We start from the raw sequence: 25811 nt of genomic DNA on the forward strand, positions 1-25811 counted from the left end.
TATATGTGTCGGTAGTAAATGTACACTGATGCGCAGTGTCATTACTATCCACCACAGTGGCCCCGACTCTCACGCAGTAGGCCCTACCCTCGCCAGGTGAATGTAAATGAGAGGCTCGAGTTAATAATGCAATCAGTTCTGGGTCTATTATACATGTACCTGCCGCCACTCTCTGATAAGAAGCTGTATAAATGTATTAAAATTCAATTATGTATACATTTTATTTAACGAGGTGGCCCATGTTCTACACAGTAAAAGGGGTGTAGGAATATTACTTTTGTGTATGACCGTGGTCTACTATATCCTGGTGATAAAAAAGAGGGTGCTGAAGCTTTTATAACTTTTCTACTGATTTATCTTACTTTCCAACACGAGTTCTGTCAGGTAGCAAAAAATGAAAAAAGTCATAAATTTTTTAATTTTTATTTATTCATTTTAATCTTTTCATTTAACTATTCTTTTATCTGTTTCTATTTATAACTAGGATATATCTCTTCAGTACACTAGAATTCTGTATGACAGAAAATTAAGAATCTGATATTACTTCCTTTTTTTGTTTAATTGTTTATTTCAGTTCTTATATCTAAAAGGAAGACAATTCCCAATATACTTATATTCATATATATTGTCTGAATAAATTCTAATCTTACCTTTTCAAATGCAAACCTGTTTTTTTCTACCAAAGATGAAAAAAATAAAAATCAAGATACAGAGGGCTAGTTAACTTTTGTTTCAACAAAGCACTGGAATTACAGTACTACGTCACAAAAAATCGCCAAATTTGATAATAAACTCTGTCTTAAGGTAGATCAGTAGCTCTTTCTTTCAATTTCTTATAAGAAAAAGAAAATAGAAAACAGACTAAATGCCTCCACTATTTCATTGACAAACTAGACACAGGTAATCTACAAAATGACAAGGTTAATGGAAAATGAGGAAGCACCATTTGAACCATTGTGGTTCACTTACTAAATATCCTTTACCTTCTAGGCTCATTATTAAAGGATATAAAATCACAAAAATGCATTAAAACAATGCATTCCCCATCAATTTCTAATGTGAAAGGCACATGAAACTAAAATCAGCCTCCCTGACTGCTTCCTCCAGATCTCTTCATGTACTAGTAACATATTAACACATTCAGAGTGAGAGATCACACTACACATCATGTATTTCATCTACCTCAAATCATCCTGATTGCAATAATGCAATAAGATATCTTAATATCAATGGTATCAAATATATTCTGGATGTCTTAAGACCATATTACATATTTGTAACGTACATGACATGTGACCACTAGTGTAATACATTCTTTATATTACAATATATAAGGTTTTATAACTAAAGACTTTTAATAAAAATCTCCACAGTTCCTACTCTGGGAGTTGCAGTGGTGATATTAAGTGGTATTTTTACACACACACACATACATACCCCCACACACACACACACACAAACACAAACATAAAGGCACTATCCCTCTCTTTCTTGCAGACACGTGCACATACGGACACAAGCACATATGAACTTAGACATACAGACAGAAACACAGAAACACAAAGCACACTAACGCACTCCTACAAACATGCACGTATGTGCGCAAACTTACACACACACACACACACACACACATCTATCTATTCCATCTGTACCCTATTATATACACACCAAGGTTTGCAGACAATGACACATTTACTATACAACATCATTGTGGCATGCTGTACTCTGCATAACATTAGTGCCCTGTGGTAAAACCTCTGACATCATCACAATAATATGGCAACAAGAATCATTATGCAGATTTCATCCTAAGAATAATTCATCAATGTCACAAAGTCCCTGGCACAGACAAAATAAACAAGCAAAACATTAATCATTGATGGTGTTGTCTATTTACACTGTCTGGTCTATGGTGGAAAATGGCAGGGGCGGATCCAGAGCTATTTTATGACAGTCTTCCCAATTACCAGTATCTTTGTTGATCCATCCTCTATTTTTGAACGTTTTCCAAAAGAAAAAATTTGATACCCGTTAATGTAAACTTGAAAATCTGCCCTTCTTCCGGAACACCCAGAAGACTGCCTCAATCCGCCCCTGGATGGGAAGATCTGAGAAATGCTGGTTGAGTGTCAGTTTAACACATTAACATGTCACTAAAGTTTGACAATGTCAAAACTGTCCACCGAGTCCTGACAAAACATCAGTGTCAAATACGTCCCAGTGGCAGACTGGGTCAGGGACAGACATTTTCCCGAGGCAGGGTTATACAACTGCTTTGTACTCTGAAAAAGATGAGATACAGAGGTGAATTTTTATTCAATTATGTCAAAAAAATTGAAAAAGATAAATAATCAATGATTCAAGTACAAAAATATCAGAAAGGATAAACTTATAACAAATAAAAAATATGAAATTTAAATGATTGGAGATTGAGCAACACAAACACAAACACATAACCACACACACACACAGACACACACATACCCAACTTCACACACAAACACAAATACACAGTCATTATCCCAAGCACACACTCGCAGACAAACAAACACACATATAAACAAACACAGATATACACAGATAAATACACACACAGGTAAACAAACACACACACACATACACACACACATACACGGGGAAAAAAAACCCACACACACAGGTAAACAAACACACACACACACACACACACACAATACACACACACACACTCAGGTAAAAAAAACACAGATAAACACACACACACAGGTAAAAAACACACACAGGTAAACACACACACACACAGGTAAAAAACACACAGGTAAACACACACACACACAGGTAAAAAACACACACAGGTAAGAAAACACACACAGGTAAACACACACACACCTTTCCAGCCCAGAGCCATTGCTGTGTCCCCTGTTCAAAGTGACACTTCATAAGCCTGGGGTAGACCTTCCCCCTTACATCCCCCTCACTGTCCAGACACAGCAATCCTGACAGCAGGAACTCTCCTGTCTGAGACTCTGTCCATATCTGAAATAGGGGGTGTGAAATTATGGTCAGATACTATGATTGGGCAGAGCAATGTTGTTATTTTTCTATACTGTAATACTTCTATACTCTGTCCACATCTAAAATATGGGGGGGGGGGGGAGATATGATGATAAAGTATCACTGAATACTGCAGAATTTTTTTCTCTTTGCGTTTCTATAGACTAAAATAATTTTAAATATAAATATTCACTAATATTTCAAAGTTAAATTATCATATTTAATATACAATGGTAATACTAGATTCATTTATAAAATATAGTATATTTACCCTATTATTTACGAAGCAAAATAAATCATCATTTGAGTTTAACTTAGAAAACAAAAAGGAGATATATGACAAAATCACAGTGTTATTTGTTAGAATGACAGCCACAGCCCTTTTCGCACCATGTGTTACACTGATCTGAATCAAAACTCATGCACTGATAATTACACAACAGGTTTTTTTTAGCTCTCTTTCACAACTTCTTTCACATCCAACTGTTTGTACCAATCAAAAGCTACCCAGTTAACTGGCCATGTCAAGCACCATCCAGGCTATTAGTTCTCTTGCACAGTGTTTCAATACAGATATGCATAAGGTGCAGGACGAAAAGTTCCACTGTCATCTGTCTAAGCACCAGCAAGTATTAGATCACATCACCTGTGTTGCCTCCCCTGGCTTGCAAGGTACCAATATCAGCATGGATCTCTTGGTGTGGACACCTTGTTCCGAGGCCACGCAGGTGTTCGAATTCAGGTGTTTCAACTAAAATTTTAAAGTGGTATAAATATACTGTCAAAACTAATTACTTATTAATGTTTAAATACTATAGCTAGCTTAGTTTCAGGGAAATCTTTTGCATAATATAACATGTACAAACTATATTATATTACAATGCAAAAGGTCATAACAATGTATTGACCACTGAAATGAAGAGAAATCAATTTAATGCAATATTTATTTTTATTAGGCAGTGAGATAAAAATGTTATACTATACTGGTTTCATTCTATTCAATAATATCACACCCAGGTCTATGTATTCAGTCACTGGGACCATTCCCAGGGCCTATCATACTCACTGTGGATCGATCTATCTCAAAGAGGAATCTCGCTACATTGCTTTCAACTTAAGCGGCGTAAATGTCTGTCACACCTGATCAAGCTGCTAGGGGGTATCATTTAGCAGCTTCAGTAGGCATGCCAGACATCTAAGCCACTTAAGCTGAAAGGAATTTATTGAGAAACACCTTGGAGATGGTTCGATCCTGTTAGATCAATCTAGGTATGGGAACCCAGTCATTCACTCAGCCTGGTAGATTCTAAAAGAATACAATGTTATCAAATTGTGCTCCATCAAATATTGCTATCAAACATGAATTGTCATACCATGCCCTTTCTGATGATCTCTCGTTTTGGCCATTTTCTGGCCACCTGTCGGTCCACCTCCGGTGCCACGCCCTTCTCATTCGGAAACGTCTGCTCTGGGTAAATATTTTCAAGGTACCACTTGAATGATTTACACCCGAGTCTTTTTCGTAAAGATAATCTCTCGCTGATGTCGCCATAGCTACGTGACTTGGCGTCCGGCCTGACCCTGAAGTAATAGTTCTGTAAAGAGAGTGAAAATTCGAATGATTAAAAGTAAAATATGAAGTTTCAAATTAAGCATCTATTCTTAACTTGTAGCATACATAAATAAATATACAATTACTGAAATTTTAAGACAACAAAATGGCAAAAAGTGTTTATTAACATGGTAGTTGGATCATATATGATAATTATCAAACACAACCTGAAATACCTTCATACCGTAAGCTTATGGCCAACTTGGACAAAGGCCTTCATCAGATTGATGTGAGCAGATGTAAAGGCCACTCAATAAATTTGAAGTAAAACAAAAATATAGTGTGGTAGTTATAGGGTGAACAAAAGACACATTGACAAGAACATATATGGTGTGTGTAGATAAAAATGTATGTAAAAATGCGTGTGTATGCCCACAAAGGTGTGTGTGTATTAAAATAAAAGACTTCCTCACTATGTAGTCGTCCATCCACACATGAGCAGACCTGAGGGAGTTTTTAAGAGTGGTGTCTGCGCCCGTTGGTGAGCCGTACGGTCGCCTCTTCCTGAAGATGTGGCCTACTCTAGAACATGGCATCAGCTCCAGAGTTCCCCCACACTGCCAGATCTGAGGAACAGAGCACAGAGAACACACTTGAAGGAATATACGTATATTGCTTGAATTACAATGCCTGTCAACAGCTGAATGCATTGTCTATGATGTCATCACAACTTCCTTGTGTGAACTGCAGCTGATCAAAGATGAAATAACTGACTTGAACAAATTTAAAATAATTCTTAATTTTAGAATAAAATATCATAATCAATTGTGTCTTTCACCAGATACATGCACATTTCCTTACCCACACCTCAGTTGCTTACCCTAACCAATCCACTGGCAGTAGACCATTGCCCTACCCCATAACCTTACCCTGATGCCATTCCTTACCCTAAAGGATATCTCCAAATTCTCTCCTCCCCATATGTCCATCCCTGGATCATACTTTCCAAGATAATTAAAATAATCCCTGTCGATAGCAAACAAGCCTCCGGCCATAGTGGGGGATCTGAAAATTAAACAAATTTTCTTGATTATGAATGAATTTTTGGAAACAATTACACATTTTTTGGATGCTTTTCTCTGAAAAATAAACATGGTTTTTAAATTTTTTTTCACTGAACAAAGAAAAGTTTTGATAATCAATAATATATTATTTCAATACTTGGAATAACTTAAAACCTTGCATTTTTTTTGCAAAAAATATATTGACTTGTAAAGAAAAACTTTTCAATTAAAAACTCATCTAAAAGGATCCACATGCAAGATATTGACGTTTTTCAAAGCTTTTGTTTCAAATAATTAAATAATTTTATTTAGACTAGATTTCTCTCAATGTTAGCCACTTTATATTTTGTAAAGTAGGCACACCTCAGTGGCTTCACATAATCTTCCTTTTTCTGTAAAAGCTTAGTGGGGATTTGATCCCAGCGGAAGTACAGTCCCCAGTTGAACCCCCCTCGGACCAGAGGAGAATCCTTGTACACAAATGTGTCCGCGTCAATGATGTCTATGATGGGCATGACCACGTGCTTGCGGTCATCAGCTATCCTGGTCAATAACGGCTCCAGCCACATAGCGTTCACCTCACAGTGGCTGTCCAAGAATACCACCACCTGAAGATGGGGGGAAACATTGGAAAATTAGTATTTTTTTCATTTGTCTTATTTCATCATCATCATCATTCATAGCCTAACATGTTCCACTGCTGGACAAAGGCCCCAGTATGCTTCTTCAAGTGTATTCTGTCTTAGACTTCAATTTGGTTTCTTTCAGTGCTCATCTAACTCATCCTTCCATCTGCTATAAGGCATATAATTTATTTACTACATGATAAAATTGATTACCACCTTTTCATTCACAATTTTCAACAATGCATAACCCTTTTAAGAATATTTTTAAATAGCGCAAGGGTTTTCACATAATTGCATTTGAAATTTGACAATGAAAACTTAAATTTGATATAAATTATAAAATATGAACCAGTCTTTTTTAAAAATCAATATATGATGTTATACATAGAATTTTTCTTTAAAAAAAAAAGGTCACCTGTCCTTTGGCTTTATCAGACCCAAGACTCCGCGCTCTCATCAGACCTTCCCGCTTCTGGTTGTGGATGACCTTCACCTTTGGTAAGTTTTCTTCCACATAGCTGTCAAGTTGTCTTTTTAAATGATCTAAGAGAAACAAACACCAATCTGTCAACATGATGAGGAAAATAATCAGGCAACTGACTTCTTGAACAAATTGTAGTGCAATCTAGTTTTAAGGAATGATAGCAATAATTAATTTTTTTTGAGAGGAAGACCCCATTCCCATAGATATTAAGATTGATCTATCCCCCGGGGGAGTCTCACTAGATTGGTGTCAGCTAAACCGGCTTAAATGCCTACTAAAACTGTAAGGCGCTCGGCTGACAGAAATTCAGCGTGAACCCCCAGGGAGTTAGGTCGATCCAGATGGATCAATCCAAATCTCTGGGAATGCAGTCTAAAATGTTTCAGACATACTTTTTTTGAACTATTGTATCTTAGTCTATTTTATTTATTCTATTATCTACTGTAGAGTAGCAAATTAAGTGAGTAGTAATTAAAACTAAATTAAAACAATTAAAACAAATTACTGTCAGATCAGCAGATGACATCTAAATTATAACAAACCAAATCAAACTATTATATATATATCGATATACAAAACAAAAGGCTTGAACATAAATGTTAAATCAAGAATATTTTTTAAAAAACTATAATTAAAGTGTTCTTATTAACCTAAATCACTAAAGTCATCGACTAATATAATCTCTTCTAGTAAGTGTGGAGGTGTTCTGTCTAAAATGCTGTAAACAGTTCTCATTAATGCTGTCCATGCCTCGTTGTAGAAACAAATCACGATGCTGGCTTTAGGAAGACTGGACGGGTACGACCTGCGTGAGCAACTGAAGATAAAAATAGTAAAAGGAAATGATTAACTGCCTGACTGATTCAATGAATAAAGAAACAAAGAATTATATAAATAAACAGAAATAGGTAAAAAAGCAAATAATAACAGACAAATATGTAGATTCATCCGAAACAATAAAGTTGATGCCATAATCATCAGTTTTTTTATTAAATGAAAATTAATAGACAAACATCACACTATGTAAAACCCCAAAACAAAAATTCAATTTTACTGCATAATCAGCAACTTCATATCAAACCATTCAATCAAATTACACAATATTAATTTTTACAATTTGAAAATAATTTTAATCCAATTTTTTTGTAAAAATACTCACAGTTGATGCCTGGTATCAGGAATTTGTCGGTGGAATCCTATTCTGTCACTGATGAGCTGATTGAAGGCATACAACCTGTACCCTGAAGAGAACAAAACTTCCATTAAACAAACTGTAAGAATTAAGTCATTTTTTCTTCCACCAACAGCTAAATATTAAAATTTTGATGTCTATCTTCATTTGCATTCACAACAGTGGACTAACTAGTCGGCAGATCAAATATGGCAACCCACTTAAAAGCTAACCACATAATCCCCTTATAGACACTAAATAGGTTCCCAGGGTGAAATACCATTCCTACCCAACTACCAGACTCCGCACCGATTGATCCTGAATTCACTGGTATATCGTACCACACTACCTTTTCAACCACTCTTGCCTAGTACGCGATGTGATAGTGATGATTCTCAGCGGGATTGGAAAGTAGTGCATCTCTTCTCAATATGTGTACCGGGTATGATACTGTGAAATGAGTACTGATGCACACCTTGAAAATGGGTAGTGTGGTCAGATCTACCAGTGAATTCGGGATAATTTGGTGTCGAGCCTTGTAGTTGGGTAGGCCTGTAGTTAGTCTGCTGCTTTGAATGTGGCCCAAGAATCACGGGCTGCAGAGACTGTGCCAAAACACAGAATACCATTAGTAGGTATGGTTGTGTGGAGTACGGGTGGGTTGTGTAGAAATTTCAATGGACAGATGCGTGGAAACAGCCCTAAATCTGTAAAATCATGTGGAAGCAGCACTAAAACTATAAAATGCTGTGAAAATACTGGTATAGCAGCCTGGTGGTCAGATAGGCATGTATCCCATAACATCTCCCAGTCTCAGACTTCAACTGTATAACATGTCATTAAGGTTCACTCACAAGGAGAGATGAACAAACAACAACACACAGACAATCTTGACAGGAAGCTGACGAAACCTGTTAAGGTAAACCGACTGAACGTGATCAAAGAGATCCCAGGTCAACAGGCTGCCAACAAGAAAGGCTCGTTGCCTTTGATGTTTTCTAAGGATTTCTTCACTATGCTCAAGTCAGAGTCAGTGCGTGATTTACCAGTGAATTACATTGTTTCATCAGCATAATTTTCAAATCCCTTACTTTAACTGTTTCTGAACTAGTTTCAATAATAACCATAACTAGTTATTGACCAGTTTTCACCTTCAAAAATTAATGCCATTGAAATATTCTTTTTATAAGTATTTGTCAACAAATACTGCATGTATATCTCTTCTTCAAATTCTTTTAAGTAAAAAAAAAAAAAATCTGGCTCTAAAATAAATATTTTTTTCTTTTGCTATTTAAATAATCTACTATAAACACAAACACATATATAAGCAGACATGGATACAAATATATACACAGACACGCATACATGCACATAAACACATGCACTATTCCATTGGGAATCTCATTTAGTGATATGAAAAATAATATCTGCCATGTGTATCTAATCACTTATCTAACTCAGTTATTAAGTTGGACAATTGGGTCAGTGTTAAAAAAGTTGAAGACAACAACTGAGAGCACATTCAGAACAGCAAACTATCAGATCAGAGATAAAATATGGCGACTTATTTAAAAGCTTACTGCTGAATTCCTGATTAGACACTAAAAAGAATCCCCTGCGGGGATTAAGCAACAAGCATTCAAGTGGATCGGCCATATTTGATCCACAGATCTGTTTGTCTGCTGTTCTGAATGTCCTATTAAAGAAACAATAAAATATAATATACTCTTTTATCTTAAAACTCTTGATGCTTTTACTAAGAAATTTTGGAAACCTTTTTATTCATAACTAATTCCACAAAATGTAGCCTTTATCAATTTTAGAAGAAATGGAAAAAGTTAACACACGAGTCCAGTATTGATCTTTATATATCTCTCTTGAAATCATAATGCTAAGTTTGCAGTTTCATTATGAAATTGGAATAGAAAGTTTTTGACTGGGATTTCATTAAGTGTCTGTTTCAACACAAATCAATTTCTCAATGGACAAATGCTGACAGCACTCTATTCAAAGAAGTGTTACAAATCATGACAAAGAATCTGACTTAAAATTGAAAATCTTAGAAAAATGATCTGAAATGACAAGAAAAAAAGCAAATAAAAAGCATTTTTCATTTCAGGTAAATGGTAAAGAAAGACTGATACAGTTATTGCAGATATATCCCTCCCCCCCGCCCCTGAAAACTGACCCAGCTTATCACCCTCTCCCCCCCCCCAAAAAAAAAAAAAAAAAAAATCACCCAAAAAACAAAGAAACGGTACATTTGTACCTTAAAGAAGTTCATTGCTCTCTTGCATTCACCATTAGCATCACTTAACTGTTTGTAACTCCCCAAATATCTGGCATTCATGACATAGTGGCTTGACAACAACATGTACTTAAGATCAGTAGAAGGGCTTCCTAACAACATCTGTCTCTCTGAAGATCATGAATGATGTCACTTCTCCAGGGAAATACCCATTCAGAATCATTCAGAGAGACAGAAACCTTACAAAACGTGACGAGAAGTCCGTTGAGTAAATACAGACCGACGGCAACAACAGCTCAGCATTTTGAGGACAGACCACTGACAACCCTTCAGAATGACACCATGTGTCTAAAGCAGTCATATTCTACGTACACAGGTAGGCAGAAAAGAAAAGTCTCTGGCACCTCTGTTCAGTTTTAATCCAATGCTGGAACCAACAGAAAATCCACATGCCTCTTGGACTGTATGCATGACAAGATGTGACTTTTGATGAAAGACTAGAAGACACAAGAACAAGGTGAGTTTAATATTGTGGAATATGCCACTGATATACCTTTGTAGGAAATTCATGACTGGACATTGAAAATGATATATAATCTACAGGGAGGAATATTTGCATCATTATAGAGCTCTGTAACAAATCTGCCTGATAAATGTATAATTATGTAGAAGCAGCAAACAGCATTCCCAGTAAATACCAAAAATGCTCCATCCATATATCAATTTCACTTTTCTATCTTTTCCTCCACTTAATGAATGATGTTACTTTTCTATATGTTTATGTCCATTTATTGCTATGGAATTTGCACTTACAATCTGTCAAAAAGAAATAACAAGTTTATGCCCACCAAGAAGAGAATTACTGCTTCTTACATGTTTTTTTAGTGATAGACATTTATTACTAAGTTGGTTTTGAACATGAACTGGGGATGAAATATAAATTAGTGAGGTTGAAGGTTTGGTTAAGTAAGTTTGCATGTTATTTAATCAATCCTTTTATTTCATATAGTCTTCATAACATTTTTAGAAAAAAAAAAAAAACTCGAACCCACCCGTGATAACAACTACAGCAGAATTCTAAGAATAAACCTCCCAGCTACAGTTTGAATCCTCTCAAATTTTACCCCCAAGGAGATGTCAAGATACGCTAAAAGGTTTTGGAAACTCAAACGATTCCCCTGACATCCCAGTTAAATTACCAATCATTTAATTGTCTGCAACCAGTCTCTTTATCAAATTAAAGCTACTAAGAATGAACAGATTGGAATATTACTTTACAGCTTGTTTTTCTGTTTCACCATTGCTGTTTTGGCAATACCAGGCTTTTCATGATCAACAAGAGTCTAATTCCCAGCCAACATGTAACAATCTAACTTTGGGTGTCCCACCTCTTCATATCTATTCATGGCTCAACATCTACCCCCCCCCCCCCTTCCTAACTTCTCCTGTATCTGTCACTGATATCCTGTTAATATAAATAATTCAAATTGAAAAAAAAAAATAGTAAAATGAAATAACAATAATGCCCTCTCCCGAATTAGAGAAATTGGGATTAATCAAGTCTGAGAATTTTATAAAAGAAATGAAAGTGCATGCACAGGAAGTCAGGTGGAAGAGGAACCACATTTAGCCCATTTTCAGTTCAGTTCTTGTCTCTGTCTGAACACTGTGTTAAGGTCTGGTCGGTCCAATACTTCAATATGTCCTTATACTACAGCTCAGCCTTAGGAGAGTAGATAAACAGACAAGAAAACTCCATTTAATAATTGAGCTCTTTCATCTTGTATCATTTATGGGTTTTGAAGAACTGAGTCAACTTGCCAAACACTTCTGCAAAGACGTTATATGTTTTAATGCTAGGGTAGTTGATCCAATGAATTTAAACAAAAGCAGAAGAATGATTGTATATTTACTAAAATGAATATTTTATAAATCATATATGAAAAAGATGATTTGAATTTTTTAATGAATTATGTTCATATCAGAACTTGAAGTATATCAGACGTATGAGTTTGTTATTTATTATGACATTTGAAATATTCAAACATTGTCCTTGATAAAACATTGATACATTTTTTGTGTCATATTATCCAAAACGTCATCCCATTAAAAGAAAAGTTATTTTTCTTTCTTTTCTCTTTTTTTGTGAATAACTAAATGAAAACACTACATTTTGATATAGTAAAATGTTGGGAATATAAAATGTCTGGAATTTTCAAATGTTGCAATGGTTTTCATCAGAAAAGCATTAGCTTAAGAAAGATGATGTGACAAAATTGCTTCGAGCTGATTTCTGGGGCTCAATATGAATGGTCCTAGAAACAAGTTCAATACACAACTATAGAGGGCATTCCAATAGCACAGAACTCTGTCAAGGGAAAAATGCAATTACTGAAAAGGATAAGAGGAATCAACATAAATGCTCTGAAAATATTAGGTGGCTGAGATTCACTTGAAATTGTAATAACTTCTCTCCCTCCTGACTTATCGTTAATCCTGAAAATTTCACCAAAATATGGAAGAACTTCATCCTGTCCACCAGCAAACAGAAAAACCATCATTGTAAAAACAGATTCTCTTGTTTGTTGTAGGGTATTAAGTCACAATAAAATGGCATTCACCACTAGCTACAGTCCATAGCTACTGTGGCCTAAGGGCCTGTTCAGAACCATTTAGTCCCTGGACTAACTAGTCCACAGATCAAATATGATGTACACTTGACATTAAGTTCATGCTTCCCATGTGCCCATGCCCCTTAAAATTAAACCCTGGCATGCTTTCAAGTGTTTCCTGCCCTATTTGATTCATGGACTAGTTAGTCTGTGGACCAACTGGATTTGAACAGGCCCTTAGAGTGCACTCTCACATTTCAATCCCCACTTGGCTATCTCCTTCAAACCAAACTCATCTTCAAACACCCATTCCACAACACAAATCTCAATTCCCTAGAAAATAAAGCAAACATATGAAGAAACAATTGACTATTTCCTGTCCATTTTGTAGTGTAACTCAAAGTCATTATGGTTGTTTAAAACCTCCACTCTATTACACAGAAATTTCCCATATGGCCATAATGTAAACTAGAAGGTGACAGATAATGACCATTTACTAATAAACACTGTCAATGAATGTCCCTGGGTGAAAACATACATTCAAATGAACAAAAAATGACAAGAAAATGAAAATACTAGTCATTCACTGCACCTATTTCTCAAAGAGAGGGTTTATGTTGGTTTACCCCCTCCCCTACCTTCCTTTTAAATAATTTTTCTTAAGGGGCCCTTGATCCACTTTCATGAAAAATGACACCCGGTTGCCGTGAATAATTCCACTTTTTACACATAGGGTGCAAAATGGTTTCTATCTACGAAAGTTCAATCACCTGGGATTGTGAAACCTAAAATGAAAATGTGGTGATTGTGTGTGACTCATAAGACGAACAGAGAGAGCCAAAGAGGGAAAATTGTTAGATCCTGATTGCATATTGTTTATTTGTGCTTAAGAAAAAAATACAAACACTATACATTTATACGTACTGGGACACATTTCATATCCACATGTCCACACACACACACACACACACACACTGTAACAAACACAGACAGACCACAGTGACACAACCACACACATAAACACATACTGTGACACAAACAAATACACACACACACATTGTGGCACAAACACAAAAGTTAACACACATACATATATATAAAGACACACAAATAAGTCAACACAAACATTTTATAAAACATTACAAATATGGATTTACTAAATCATTACTGTACAGACGTAACATATACTGACGGCAGTACGCTGTAAAATTTAATACAGAAATCTTGCAGTATGGGCAGAAAGAAAAGCGATGGAATTAAAATGTCTTGCATTGAGAAGGGGAGAGGGGAGTTGAAGGGAAGGAAGGTGCCACAAAATCTGGAATTGAAAAACTCACCTTCATCTCTGATTTTCTGGTCTTCTGGAGACCGTATCAAACCAATATCCTTGATATCTCCAGGCGCATGTATCGCAGCTATCTGTTTGTCAGCCATGTCCTCTGGTTTGTCCCGATCGTGTGGACGCTTACGTGCCCAGCCCCCATTGACTTGGCTAGAAAGTTAAATTACATTCATTTCAGAATCATCGAAAAAAAGGTAGCAAAAATACAAGTTTTGAATTCTTTCACTGCTTTGACGTTTGTCCAGCAATATGAAGTATGCTGGGCTCAGTTCAAACACATATTTGTCTTTTTACCCCAAACTGCCCTGATATATTCTACTAACTGAAATAATCACAGAACTAAGTTGCTAGTTTAGTCACCACACAAGTTCTTACCACGTATTTAAAAACCAGAAAATAAATCATACTTATAGTAGTTTAAATAAAACTAGTGTGACTAATTACTTTTTTTCAGTGAAATAGCAAAGCAATAATGATGGAATTATGACAGACACCATTTTATCACTTTAATGTGAAAACTTACTTTTTCTTTTCAATACGCAAAACCTCATTCTGCTCTGCCATGTCATGATGTACATGACCTTCACCTTCAAGGTGACCTTGATGACCCTGACCTTCATCACCAAGCCTGTGGTGGGGCATCATGTCATGCGCCCTGAATTCCTCAGACTCGATGTCCACATGCTGGATGCCGGGATTTCTAGGTATCAATCTGGCCTGTCTTGGCACCTGACCTTTACCCGCTTCGAATGCTGACAGATTCAGGAATAGGTAGATGATGACAGCCCAGGATAAAGATGTCAGGATGACCCCATAGCAGAAGAATTTGTATGGCTTGGCCATCTCAATTCACTGTCCTCCACTTGCTTGGCATTGTATTTTTCCTAGAATTATTAAATTATGTCAAGGTCATTGAAGGTCATGAGGATAACAAATCCAGTTATTTATGAAATTTATTTATTTATAATATGAGGGTCATTCTACTGAGTAACACCAGTGATACATCTATTTTATATAACAATTGCATAACTTTCACTTGCTTCATAATTTCCAGTTTTCAACTATAGAACTATAAAATAAAAAGTGATTAAAAAGTGTTATGAAACAGTTTTGCAAATATTTTGCAAAACATGTTCATCACTGACAAGATCTGCAAACTGCTTAATATCCACCCAACATTCCACAATAAATATAAAATGTTTTTCTGTTAAATATTTTAACAAACTCAGCCATCAATTTCTGCTGTCAGAAAGAACTCTGCCGATAAAGTGTTTCAAACAGATCTGACAAAATCCATTTCAGTGTGCATTGGCTGTTATGGCATAGCAGGAAGACAAACCAAATGCCCATTAAGTCAAAATACCATCTTAAAGAAAGGTACATTATTTCAAGATTTACAGATCAATGGCACTCATAAAACAAACTTTCTTACTTGTTCCAAACTCACCATTCAGGTATTATGAATAAAGAACTGTATATGGAATTAAAACAATTAATTCTGACCATTATTAAGAGAAATTACAACGTCATCACCTTCCCCTCTATCACAGGGTGTCCAGTAAACTATAAAAAAAAAAACACAAGCTCTTTAACGTGTGCTGCAGATTTGCATCCATTTTAGTAACCATAATGAAGTTAAATGTTTTTGCTAAAAGCCACATCGCCTGTACTAATGTCCCTTCTGCATTCCCTAGTGATCGTTTCACCCTCCAACTTACAGCAATTGACTCCAATAGAAAATCATTCCAAGGTCCTCAGCAACAGTGATGTTTGTGTTCATCCTACACCGTATTATATAGGAACTGTTGAGGTTATAATGACTGGCACAAGTTATATGGTAAGCATATATATATACTAGTATTTATTCCTTTTTATTATGTAACCTTATAGGCCTACTATTGTGTAATTTGTTTAAGCACTGAAGCTGCATTTGTTTAAAAGAACACATAGTATTTTCTACATGATCACAAGAAGTACGGTTATATATAAGAGAAAAATCAAAATCCTTGGATTTTTTCACTGAGTTTTCTTGTTGACAACATATTCTATGCCTATAGTTTTAGCCAGTGTTTATAACAACAACCTGGTAACAATAGTTTACTGGAGTGATTCTGAAATGGAATTCCTAGAAAAGTATGATGAAACCATACAGAAACCTAAGGTAATAAGATAACTGTAATAACATGGATAGGTAGCACTTTAAAGCATATCTTTCCTTACATTTGGTCAAAACCTTCAGAGAAAGCATTACATTTATGAATAAATCACAAAATACCAATCAAATTTAGATAATATTCAGGGCATATCTGCAATTAAAATACTGCTGATTTAAAACTTGCTAATTGTGGTGAACCAGGTCTGCAGGATATATTACAGTGTAAACCTTCCTTCCCGTCACCTCAGTAACGACATGCTCCCCACCTGTGGAAGACGGGATATTAGAGTTTGTTTGGTGCATTTCACATCTCCTATAGCATACAGTATATGAGGCAAAGGTGGTCATAGAGGCACAGGTTCATGCCACCGTCTTCAGTCAGCTATGGGTAACATCACACAAAGGATTACTTAAAGCCTTGAATACCCCTCCCCCCACCACCCATTTACTCGGTTTAAGGGGCATTTAGGATGAAATGACAGTATTTTATTTTGTTATGTATGTCAAATAATACACTGTCACCTTTTTGCTGACGCTCGAGGTGTTCTGGCCTATATATCGCTTGCATTTCAGTATATTATCTTAAACACTTATACACAGCTGGCTGTAGATAGCACCACATAAATGAGTACCTACAACCTTGCCCCTTAAGTGCCAAATCTGTAGTTCATTTCAAGAACATTGTAGAATAGATCTATTAATATTCCAGACTTAAGCCACCCTGCCCGCAAACTTTCTACTGAGGCTAGCATTTAGTTCAATGTCAATACCTAATAAATAACTCTAAGACCGTGTTCATATTCACACATCATTCAAGCTGGGTCTGTCCAACTCTGCAGGACATTTTCGTTAAAGCACAATCAGTGTAATCAGCTTAAGTGCCTGACATGCCTCCTCGAGCAGCTAGGGGTAATTAAGTATTATGTGCTGATTGAGCTAATTCCACTGATTGCACTTTAGCAAGAATTTCCCGCGGAGTTGGACCAATCCAGCTGGTGCGAAGTGCGAATCTGAATACACCCTTCAATGCCTTCCTCCCACCTGCCTGATCTATATTCATTAAATCTATGTGAACTGTTTCTGAGGATAAATGGCCACTGGGATCTGAGAGAGAGAGAGCTAAGGAGAAAAGATAAAAATAAAGAGCATCCGAGGGCTTATCTAGCATACATAATAAATCCTATACCAGCCAGGTCAACCAACTGTGCCAGATTAAGATCTGTTCACCCCCCCCCCCTCTCCAAGTCTCGAAATCATGAATATTTTAAAATCACTGGCTAAAAGAACACTACTAGTAATGTTAGACGCCAGGAGGCTCAGGTCAAAAAATAAGAAATAAAACAAATTCCAGCTTTTTATGCTTTACAAAATAAACGGATATATATCTAAAAAATAATATTCAGTAACAATACCTGAAAAAAATCCATTGTGAAAGATCAGTTGGATCCATTGAAGAAAGTGTGATTTTGTCAATAACTAAAAACGATCAATTTTTGCAACAAACCCGATAAGAAAAGTGTTTGCAGTTCATGAGTAATAGCCACATAGTGTTATCTTCGATCATCTTCCCCAAGTGACGATGTTCATTCTTGCACAGATTTCAGCTTACTTGGAATCTGAGAGATGCAAGTTGCAGTATTGAAAGATTAGAGACAGTGATCTAAAACAATAATGGCAAAATATGGACTTCCTATTTCTGGGTGACAGAGGGCAATGCTTTCAGCATTTCAGTTGGTCTTAAAGGCCATGAGAAAAAAAAATGCTGACTAAAAGGAGTTCTATATTCAGAGGAAATAATCTGGGATGTCGAACTATGAATCACCTGCATAAAAGAGAGATGTTCAATCTTGCGTGTACCTTTCAGCAACCGTCTGGCCAAGCCATATCTCTGCATTATGAGGGAAATTACATTGTAACATAATCAAAGCAACCAGTTCAAATTGCTGAAGACGGATTGTGAAAGCAGAAAAGGGTTTGATTCAGTATATTTGGACATCTTTTTCCGAAAAGTCTGAGGAAACAAATCAGTTCATTTCGTGATTTTGGGCAATTAAAACATCAAGAAAAAGCATAATAGTGAATATTCAAGGATATGGATTTAAAAACTTTGACAGACACAATGAGGTGTTTGGAACTGTCAAAATCTTCACACACAACACTGGATCATTTCAGACAGTAAATTCTGTAAAATTCTTTTCAAAATGATGTATAATAGGAGGGACTATGACAGAGATGGAAACCTCTGGGAAATACTGGCACCACTATGGTCATTCATAGGCAGAGATAATAAAGGACAAAGGAAACGAAGACCATTGGAAGGTCAGTGACAACAGCTCTGTGAAGCATACCTAACTCCTCACAACTTTTGAACAAAGTTTATTAATGATGCATGGGAAAGACAAGTATTGGTAACTGCAACATATTATAATGGCTACAGATCCCAAACCAATTTTTTTACTTGTCAAGAAAAAAATTAATCTCATAGACAAGATGGGATCAGGTTCAGGAACTAAGGCTTTGTGAGTAAATCATTAAGATGAGATTACACCACTAAGGGGCGGATCCAGAGATTTTTCTGACAGTCTTCCAAATTATCTTTGTTGATCCATCCTCCATTTTTGACCCTCTTCCGACAAAAAATATTAGATACCTGACAATGTAAACTTGAAAATATGACCGCCTTCCGGAAGACCCAGAAGACGGCCTAAATCCGCCCCTGCCACTGACATGTTTGGTATCTATGAGTAGTTATAATTTAATGTGACATAAAGACAGGTATTTTACCTGGTCCTCAGTACTTTACAACGCATCATGCAACGCCCCCTACAGGATATTAGCTCCTTAGGTAAGTGTTTTATCCCTCAGTGTACTGAACTGATCTCTTGACAGCTTTCACCCTCATTAATTAATCTTGATCACAGTGATAATTACAGTAATAATCATCAAATTCCTTCCTGGCACATTCCTTTAAACTCTGAACATAACCACCAGATGGAGACACAATCATATGCGTGATGCTGCAAAACCATCCAATTAAAGGAAAGGCCATAAAAAAGGTATAGAGTACATCTCATGTGAGTCTCCGTTTCATGTGCCGTGGTAATTTTTTACTGATATGGGAAGATAATATTTCAATATGCCTCTTTCTGAAATCACTGTCCTTGACCTTACCTTGACCTTTTCTTGGCCTCAGTTTAAACCCAATATGAATCTGACCTGTGGTAGCTGCCTGGCTGATCTGGTATCTCATTATATAAATAGTTAAATATTAGACTTATAAAAGTTAGCAGCTTGACTGGGCTAGTGATACTTTCAGCAACTGTTTCATACTATATTAACCCAACATCTATAGATTCCAACGTCCCCAATGGCCATCATTTAGATCAACTAGCAGTAAATTTTTAATAGAGACACAGTCGATGGATACTTACACACAAAAACTCTGCATCTACAACATCAGGTAGATCAAAAGTCTACTTTCTCTCCGTGCACATGCACAAAATCTCTAACTCGTCTCCAACTTATTGCCCCCGCTTTATCTTCCAGTCCAACTCCTCCACCATGTTAGCTAGGTCTGAAAGAAGAAATGAAATATACAGTGGATTGATTTGACAATCTGTTATATCCCATTACAGCTCACATCCACAAATAATTCAAATGAAAATGTGAGCATTTCATTTTCAGCCATAAATAATAAAAATCAATGTCATAACGATGTCTGCACAATCTGCTTGATTTTCTGTGGACATATAATTAAGGGGACAATATATGTACAGTATATTGTTTTTGTAATCATAATATGCAATCATTTCACGAAGTAGCCAGTGCTTTTGTTTCAAAGAATTGTTCCTATACCTACTGGCTGGGTTACCTACAGCACCGCAACCCTTGCTTAGTACATGCTACTGTAACTGTTAAATTGTGTTAAGACAATATGTTGTTAATTTATAATAAAAATGTCATAAAATAAATTCCCAAGATTTGTCCTTTCTATAAGTAAGTTCTCTTATTTGTTAAAACAATATAGATGGTAGGTGATGGCATGATGCAAATTTTTTAAAAATTTTTTCTCCATTTTCAGTACTCAGCTCTGTTTCTTTCAACCCATCCATTCAACCCATTCAATCCATAACATAATTGCAATGTCTGAACCTACTTTTTCCCAATAAAACATTTGTAATTTAATCAGCTCTTCCCAAATCGATTCACAGTACATGTTCACAAATGATGATATTGGGTCGCAACTGGAGAGAGAGAGAGAGAGAGAGAGAGAGAGAGAGAGAGCGGGATAGAGAGAGACTTGACATCTGAGAGCAAATAAAACACTGATAAATTTGTAATAAAAGTACCACTGACAGGACTATATAAAGATTTTCTCAATTTACCATATCAAGAAGTGTGAAATCAAAGCAGACATGCTGAAACTGTCAGTCCGATCGGTCATGACTGGGAAAATTTGTCTGGACCGGTAAAAAAATGGACTTGGTCAGTCCAAAGGAACGACAAGAGTTTTAAGAACCGCAACTTTAAATTTACAGTCATCCTTCGACATACTTCACTAAAAAAATTATATAAAACCCAAAGCATTTTTTCCCTTCCATTTCAAACCTATCATATTCACAAACAAATTAAGCTACCCTAATCGTACTGGTAGTATCTGTCTCAAACGAATAGGGTGATTTTCGGTCCAACAAAAATCCATTCGGTCCGGCAAATTTTTCATTACTGCCGGTCCAAATGTCCAGCCATTCTGAAAAGTTTTCAGCAGGTCTGATCAAATCTCCAATTCAAAGCTGAAACTAGGTACATGGGACATATATATATATATATATATATATATATATATATATATATATATATTCTAGTATAGTCCCTTATCAGGTTTTCAGGAATAAGATTGCCATTTAGTGAAACAGTCGGAAAATATGGCATGGGGTCCAGGGGGTGGGCTACCCAGCCCAATGCCAATGGTATTTTTATCTCCCAAAATATAAAAAATTTGCCAACAGTCTGAAAATTCTCCACCCTATGCTGATGTAATGTCATATAATAATAATTGAAATATTTTTCACCCTAGCTGAAAACCCCAGCATTTACATTTATCAAAGGCCTAACAGTACATCTTTGTCACATCTCCCTGTATACAGGTAAACCCACTGAGTCTCTTGTGTGTGTATCCATGGCAATGTCAGTCTCTTGTGTGTGTATCCATGGCAATGTCAGTCTCTTGTGTCTGTATCCATGGCAATGTCAGTCTCTTGTGTGTGTTTCCATGGCAATGTCAGTCTCTTGTGTGTGTATCCATGGCAATGTCAGTCTCTTGTGTCTGTATCCATGGCAATGTCAGTCTCTTGTGTGTGTATCCATGGCAATGTCAGTCTCTTGTGTGTGTATCCATGGCAATGTCAGTCTCTTGTGTCTGTATCCATGGGAATGTCAGTCTGTTCAGTTTTTATCCATGGGAATGTCAGTTTCTTGTGCCTGTTATCCATGGAATTGTCAGTCTCTGGGGCTGGTCTAAACGTCCTAATTTTCTACCCAGGTATGTCACACACTGAAGATTTCATTTTTTTCACCGGTTCTCTCACTTACTAGTGCTTTGTCTCAATGCATCCATGCATGCTACTAGCATTTCCTTTCCTATTTTAGCAAATGATATGTTCCCAAAGCATACTCCTGGGCTTGTCAAGATGGAGGTTTGTCTCAATCTGAGCAGAACTAATGACGTGGATCAGTAAGGCAGACAAATCTGTGTGAGAATTACAGCAGCTGTATCTATATAGTTACACATACGCCCCAGTCTGAATAATACTTCAATAAAATCCTCTAACTGTGTCATGGTGAAGATAACCACGGCAGCTTAGGTGTGGAGAATTCATGTTGGTTCTTCTGTGGTTATTTTATCATGAGTCAAGTCACTTAAAACACAAGACTGTGTTTAAGATCTAAAACAGTTTCAAATATTGGAAAGAAAATGTGATTTCAAGGAAGATATCTGTTGTTGCATGGCCAATAAAAAAGGAGGTCAACTTTACATATGATACATTACCTAAATCAATAAACCAATATTCTGACAATTAGTATGTACACAACTTAAAATAAAAAATTGGTAAATACCCCCCCCCCCCAACTCCCACTTGGCCTATATTACGATCCAACATGTTCCTAGACGTACCAAATATGAACTAATCATATATATATATGTATATATTATAAATTTAGTAAAAATACAACTTTGAAGAGTTAAATGCAAAACAAAAACCACTGAACGCCCCTTCTATACTCAGTATATAATATCATAGCCACTCCTTCTGTGTATTTGTCTACAGTTAAGTTTCTCGTATTTAAAACTTGATATAAAAAAAAAAATACAGATACACACTAGTTCTTGGTCTCTTTGATGATAATTAAACAGCTAGGACACTCCAGTGAGCGTGGAGAAACAATCTGGTAAAACCAACATGTTGGGAAATTGAGGAGCAAATTCTCCTACATTGTAGTATAGAAATAAAATTTGTCTATGGCACCACACATAGTACAGTACTGAGTAAGTGCATGAAGAATGAACATATCAGTTTAAACTAAGGGCACATTCAGAACAAGCTGATTCCCGGACTAACAGACACAAGAATCAAGTATGGTCGGCCCACTTGAAAGCTTGCTGCATGATCCCCTTAAAGACACTGAATAGATTTCCTGTGGGGATTACCGGTTATGCTTTCAGGTGGGTCAGCTTTATTTGATCTGTGGATCTGTTAGTTAGCGGATCCACTTTGGTTGTGAACGCTGCCTTAATTAGAACTTAAGTCCACTGCTCACAGTGCTGCAAATGTTTTTTTTTATTTACTTTGTTGGTTTGTTGTCCAAAGCTTAGACCACACACACACACACATCCACACACACACACACACACACACACACACACATCCAGCACACATACACACACACATACACACACAGACACACACACACAAACACACACACGCACACACACATTCACACACACACACACACAGTAACAAAAATACAGGAGAAGAAGAGAGACATTGTTTAAAACGCCACATCCCGCCATGCAGTCGACCTTATGGCTAGGACACATACATGTATATTACAGCAATGTACAGGATTATGATAGATGGCTATAGTCTATGCCAATGTGCAAAAGCCATCTTTCCATCACTGCAGTACCGATACCGTTGTTCATGACTAACAACAACTTATCTAATCCACCGTGAGTGAGGCACTGTAACATGTACAGGTAGTTACTCTGCATTATGATGAAGCTCAGTAAAATGCTTTTATGTGGCATTTATATCTGGCAATACCTCTTTGGTATGTGTGAAACGTTAAAAACATTCTCCTGACTCATCACTTACCTCAGACGTGGGTTTTACACGGTTCAAATAACGTCGGTAAAGGTAAAAATCCGGAAGCACTTAAGAGAAAAACTTTTTCATGGGCGCTGCCATATTGGGTTTCTCTAGTTAAAAGAATGGCGCGCCGAGGATCACTGATCACCTTCAAACAGAAAGAAAGCGGTATATCCTTGTACAGTGTGGCTACGTGTGGCATTTGCCCTATGGAATAAAAAGGAACCACTGTATCTAAAACGAGATATAATATACAGAGAGACAAAGGAGAATATGAAACTTGCATTCAGAAAAAAAAAGTGTCTATAGATAAATTTTGAAGTAGCCTACATGTGGGAGATGAAAAAACATGCAAACGGGTGAAATGTTCATCATTAGTACATGTAGATCAGGGAAAACAAAGGAATTAAAAAAAAAAAAGAAAAACAAATGAAAAAAAGAAAATGGAACAGTACAAAATGACTGACTTAAATGTTTTTATATAGCTTTATATATTTACTAAAAGTTGACTCTTAATATGATGAAAGATGGAAAGAATTACCATCGAAAAAGTAGGCCCCTATAGGCCTATATCACGGGATTGAAACGTGTTTGGATACAATACTTGAAAGAATGTATGCATTAAGTGAAGTTGAACAAAATCAATTAATAATGATAATAATAATAATTTTAAATGACAAGAACCCCCGTTTTATTTAGACCAAGTATATCGTTGTCTACGCGGGACATGCCTTAAAATTGATCAAGAATAGGTACGGAATAAATGGAAATAAAAATTGAAAAGTTATACCTACGGTAAGACTAGACAATCCCATGATAAACTAAAAGGTTTATATGAACTTTTTCTTAATATTAATTTTTATGTCCGACGTATGGTAGGCCTAATATTGCTCAAATTTCGGAAGACGGAACGTTTTAAATAGCGGCGCGTTTAGTAAAGGTAGGCCTATATATATTTTGTTTGGAATATTCGCACCAAATTTATTTTTCATCAAGAAAAAAGGTAATTTTTACACATTCACAAGTAATTGAATGGACCCTTTTTGCGCTTGGATGCGATGTTCTATATTATTTCTAACTTTCCAACTGACATTTCAGTAGGAAATATCGAAATTTGGTGCTTTTAATTTGAGAGGTTTTATCATTTTAAAAGTCTGCATTGGTAGCTCTGCAGAGCATCTCGTTTTAAAAATGATTTGGGGACATTTCTAACGGCGTATAAAGTATCATTTTAATAATGTCTTAGATATTGGCAAATCAATTTTAATTGATATTTAATTAAAATATTAGCGGATAAAATATTAAATTTTAATTGAAACATTAGCGGATTTCTCGTCCGTACATCACAAAAATTACGTAGCGGCGCATTTCATATTTAAATAAATCCGAAGATAACGCGCATTTTATTTTTATGTTTTATTAAATTTGAAGAAATTTCCAGCGATAGCATGGCACAGTGTCCTTGGTGACAAAATGTAAACGTTTTTTTTTTTTCACATTCATGTGAAGATCTATCTCGGTACTACCTTTATATCACGTACCGCGATGACACTAGTCTAGTTGTACATTTATTTAATTTTTCAAACTATGTAAAAGCTATGCATATAGGAGCTAGAAGAAAGATAAAACCATAGACGGTTCTTCAGTTGCCTGTCTTTTATAGTTCCTACAAACTTCCAGCAATGTAATGTTCTGATTTTCATCGCAAATATAGCATAGCTCATTGGCGGCTAACGAGTTCTTTAGAGCTAAAAATTCTTAAGTACATGAGTGTTAAAAGACCGAACACAAAGTTAGAACGACCAGCAAAGATATATGAAATAATAAAACCATTTAGGTATATCGATACGTTAGGATCTATTTCCTTATCCGATTAGATTATGCAACAATAAACCTCGTTATGATGTTGGTGTTTCATCAAAAATACATGGAGGTAGATTTGCTTATTCGATCTTTCTTGTCAAAATTGTTTTTGGTTTCAAGCAGATCAACTTTACCTGAATAACTATCACCACAGTTTTAACGTCTATTTAATTATAACAATAAGTACAGAAATCTGGTGCCAGGGAATCTTATACATGTATGGATTACTTCGGATTTTATCAGTAAACGGGCAAAGCAAAAGTTTAATGGAACATCGTAATAAAGGGG

At 36.0% G+C, this 25811-nt stretch overlaps 1 protein-coding gene across 1 annotated transcript; it reads right to left on the minus strand.

Moving 5' to 3' along the window:
* Window positions 1-407: 407 nt before the first annotated feature.
* On the minus strand, window positions 408-23858 carry LOC106177832 (polypeptide N-acetylgalactosaminyltransferase 11). Its single transcript, XM_087012710.1, has 14 exons — window positions 23667-23858; window positions 19722-19864; window positions 14659-15019; window positions 14131-14285; window positions 7922-8003; window positions 7413-7579; window positions 6694-6821; window positions 6016-6260; window positions 5536-5653; window positions 5062-5214; window positions 4410-4631; window positions 3683-3787; window positions 2872-3018; window positions 408-2285 (listed from the first exon to the last, which is right to left on the minus strand). Exons 3-14 carry the CDS (start codon window positions 14976-14978, stop codon window positions 2157-2159), a joined length of 1971 nt encoding a protein of 656 aa, XP_086868836.1. The 5' UTR covers window positions 14979-15019; window positions 19722-19864; window positions 23667-23858; the 3' UTR covers window positions 408-2156.
* Between the last annotated feature and the right edge of the window lie 1953 nt (window positions 23859-25811).

This window comes from Lingula anatina, chromosome 5, assembly GCF_051362555.1.
Source record: "Lingula anatina isolate TDL-2025a chromosome 5, LinAna3.0, whole genome shotgun sequence".
In the NCBI taxonomy this organism is placed as follows: Eukaryota; Metazoa; Brachiopoda; class Lingulata; order Lingulida; family Lingulidae; genus Lingula; species Lingula anatina.

Excerpts from the sequence above, each read along its gene's own strand:
- LOC106177832 (XM_087012710.1), bottom strand. The coding sequence starts at position 14,978 with ATGGCCAAGCCATACAAATTCTTCTGCTATGGGGTCATCCTGACATCT. Across the intron at positions 8,004-14,130 it reads CCAGAAAATCAGAGATGAAG|GGTACAGGTTGTATGCCTTC; the intron begins GTGAGTTTTTCA and ends TGTTCTCTTCAG. Across the intron at positions 3,788-4,409 it reads AGATCATCAGAAAGGGCATG|TTGAAACACCTGAATTCGAA; the intron begins GTATGACAATTC and ends TTAAAATTTTAG.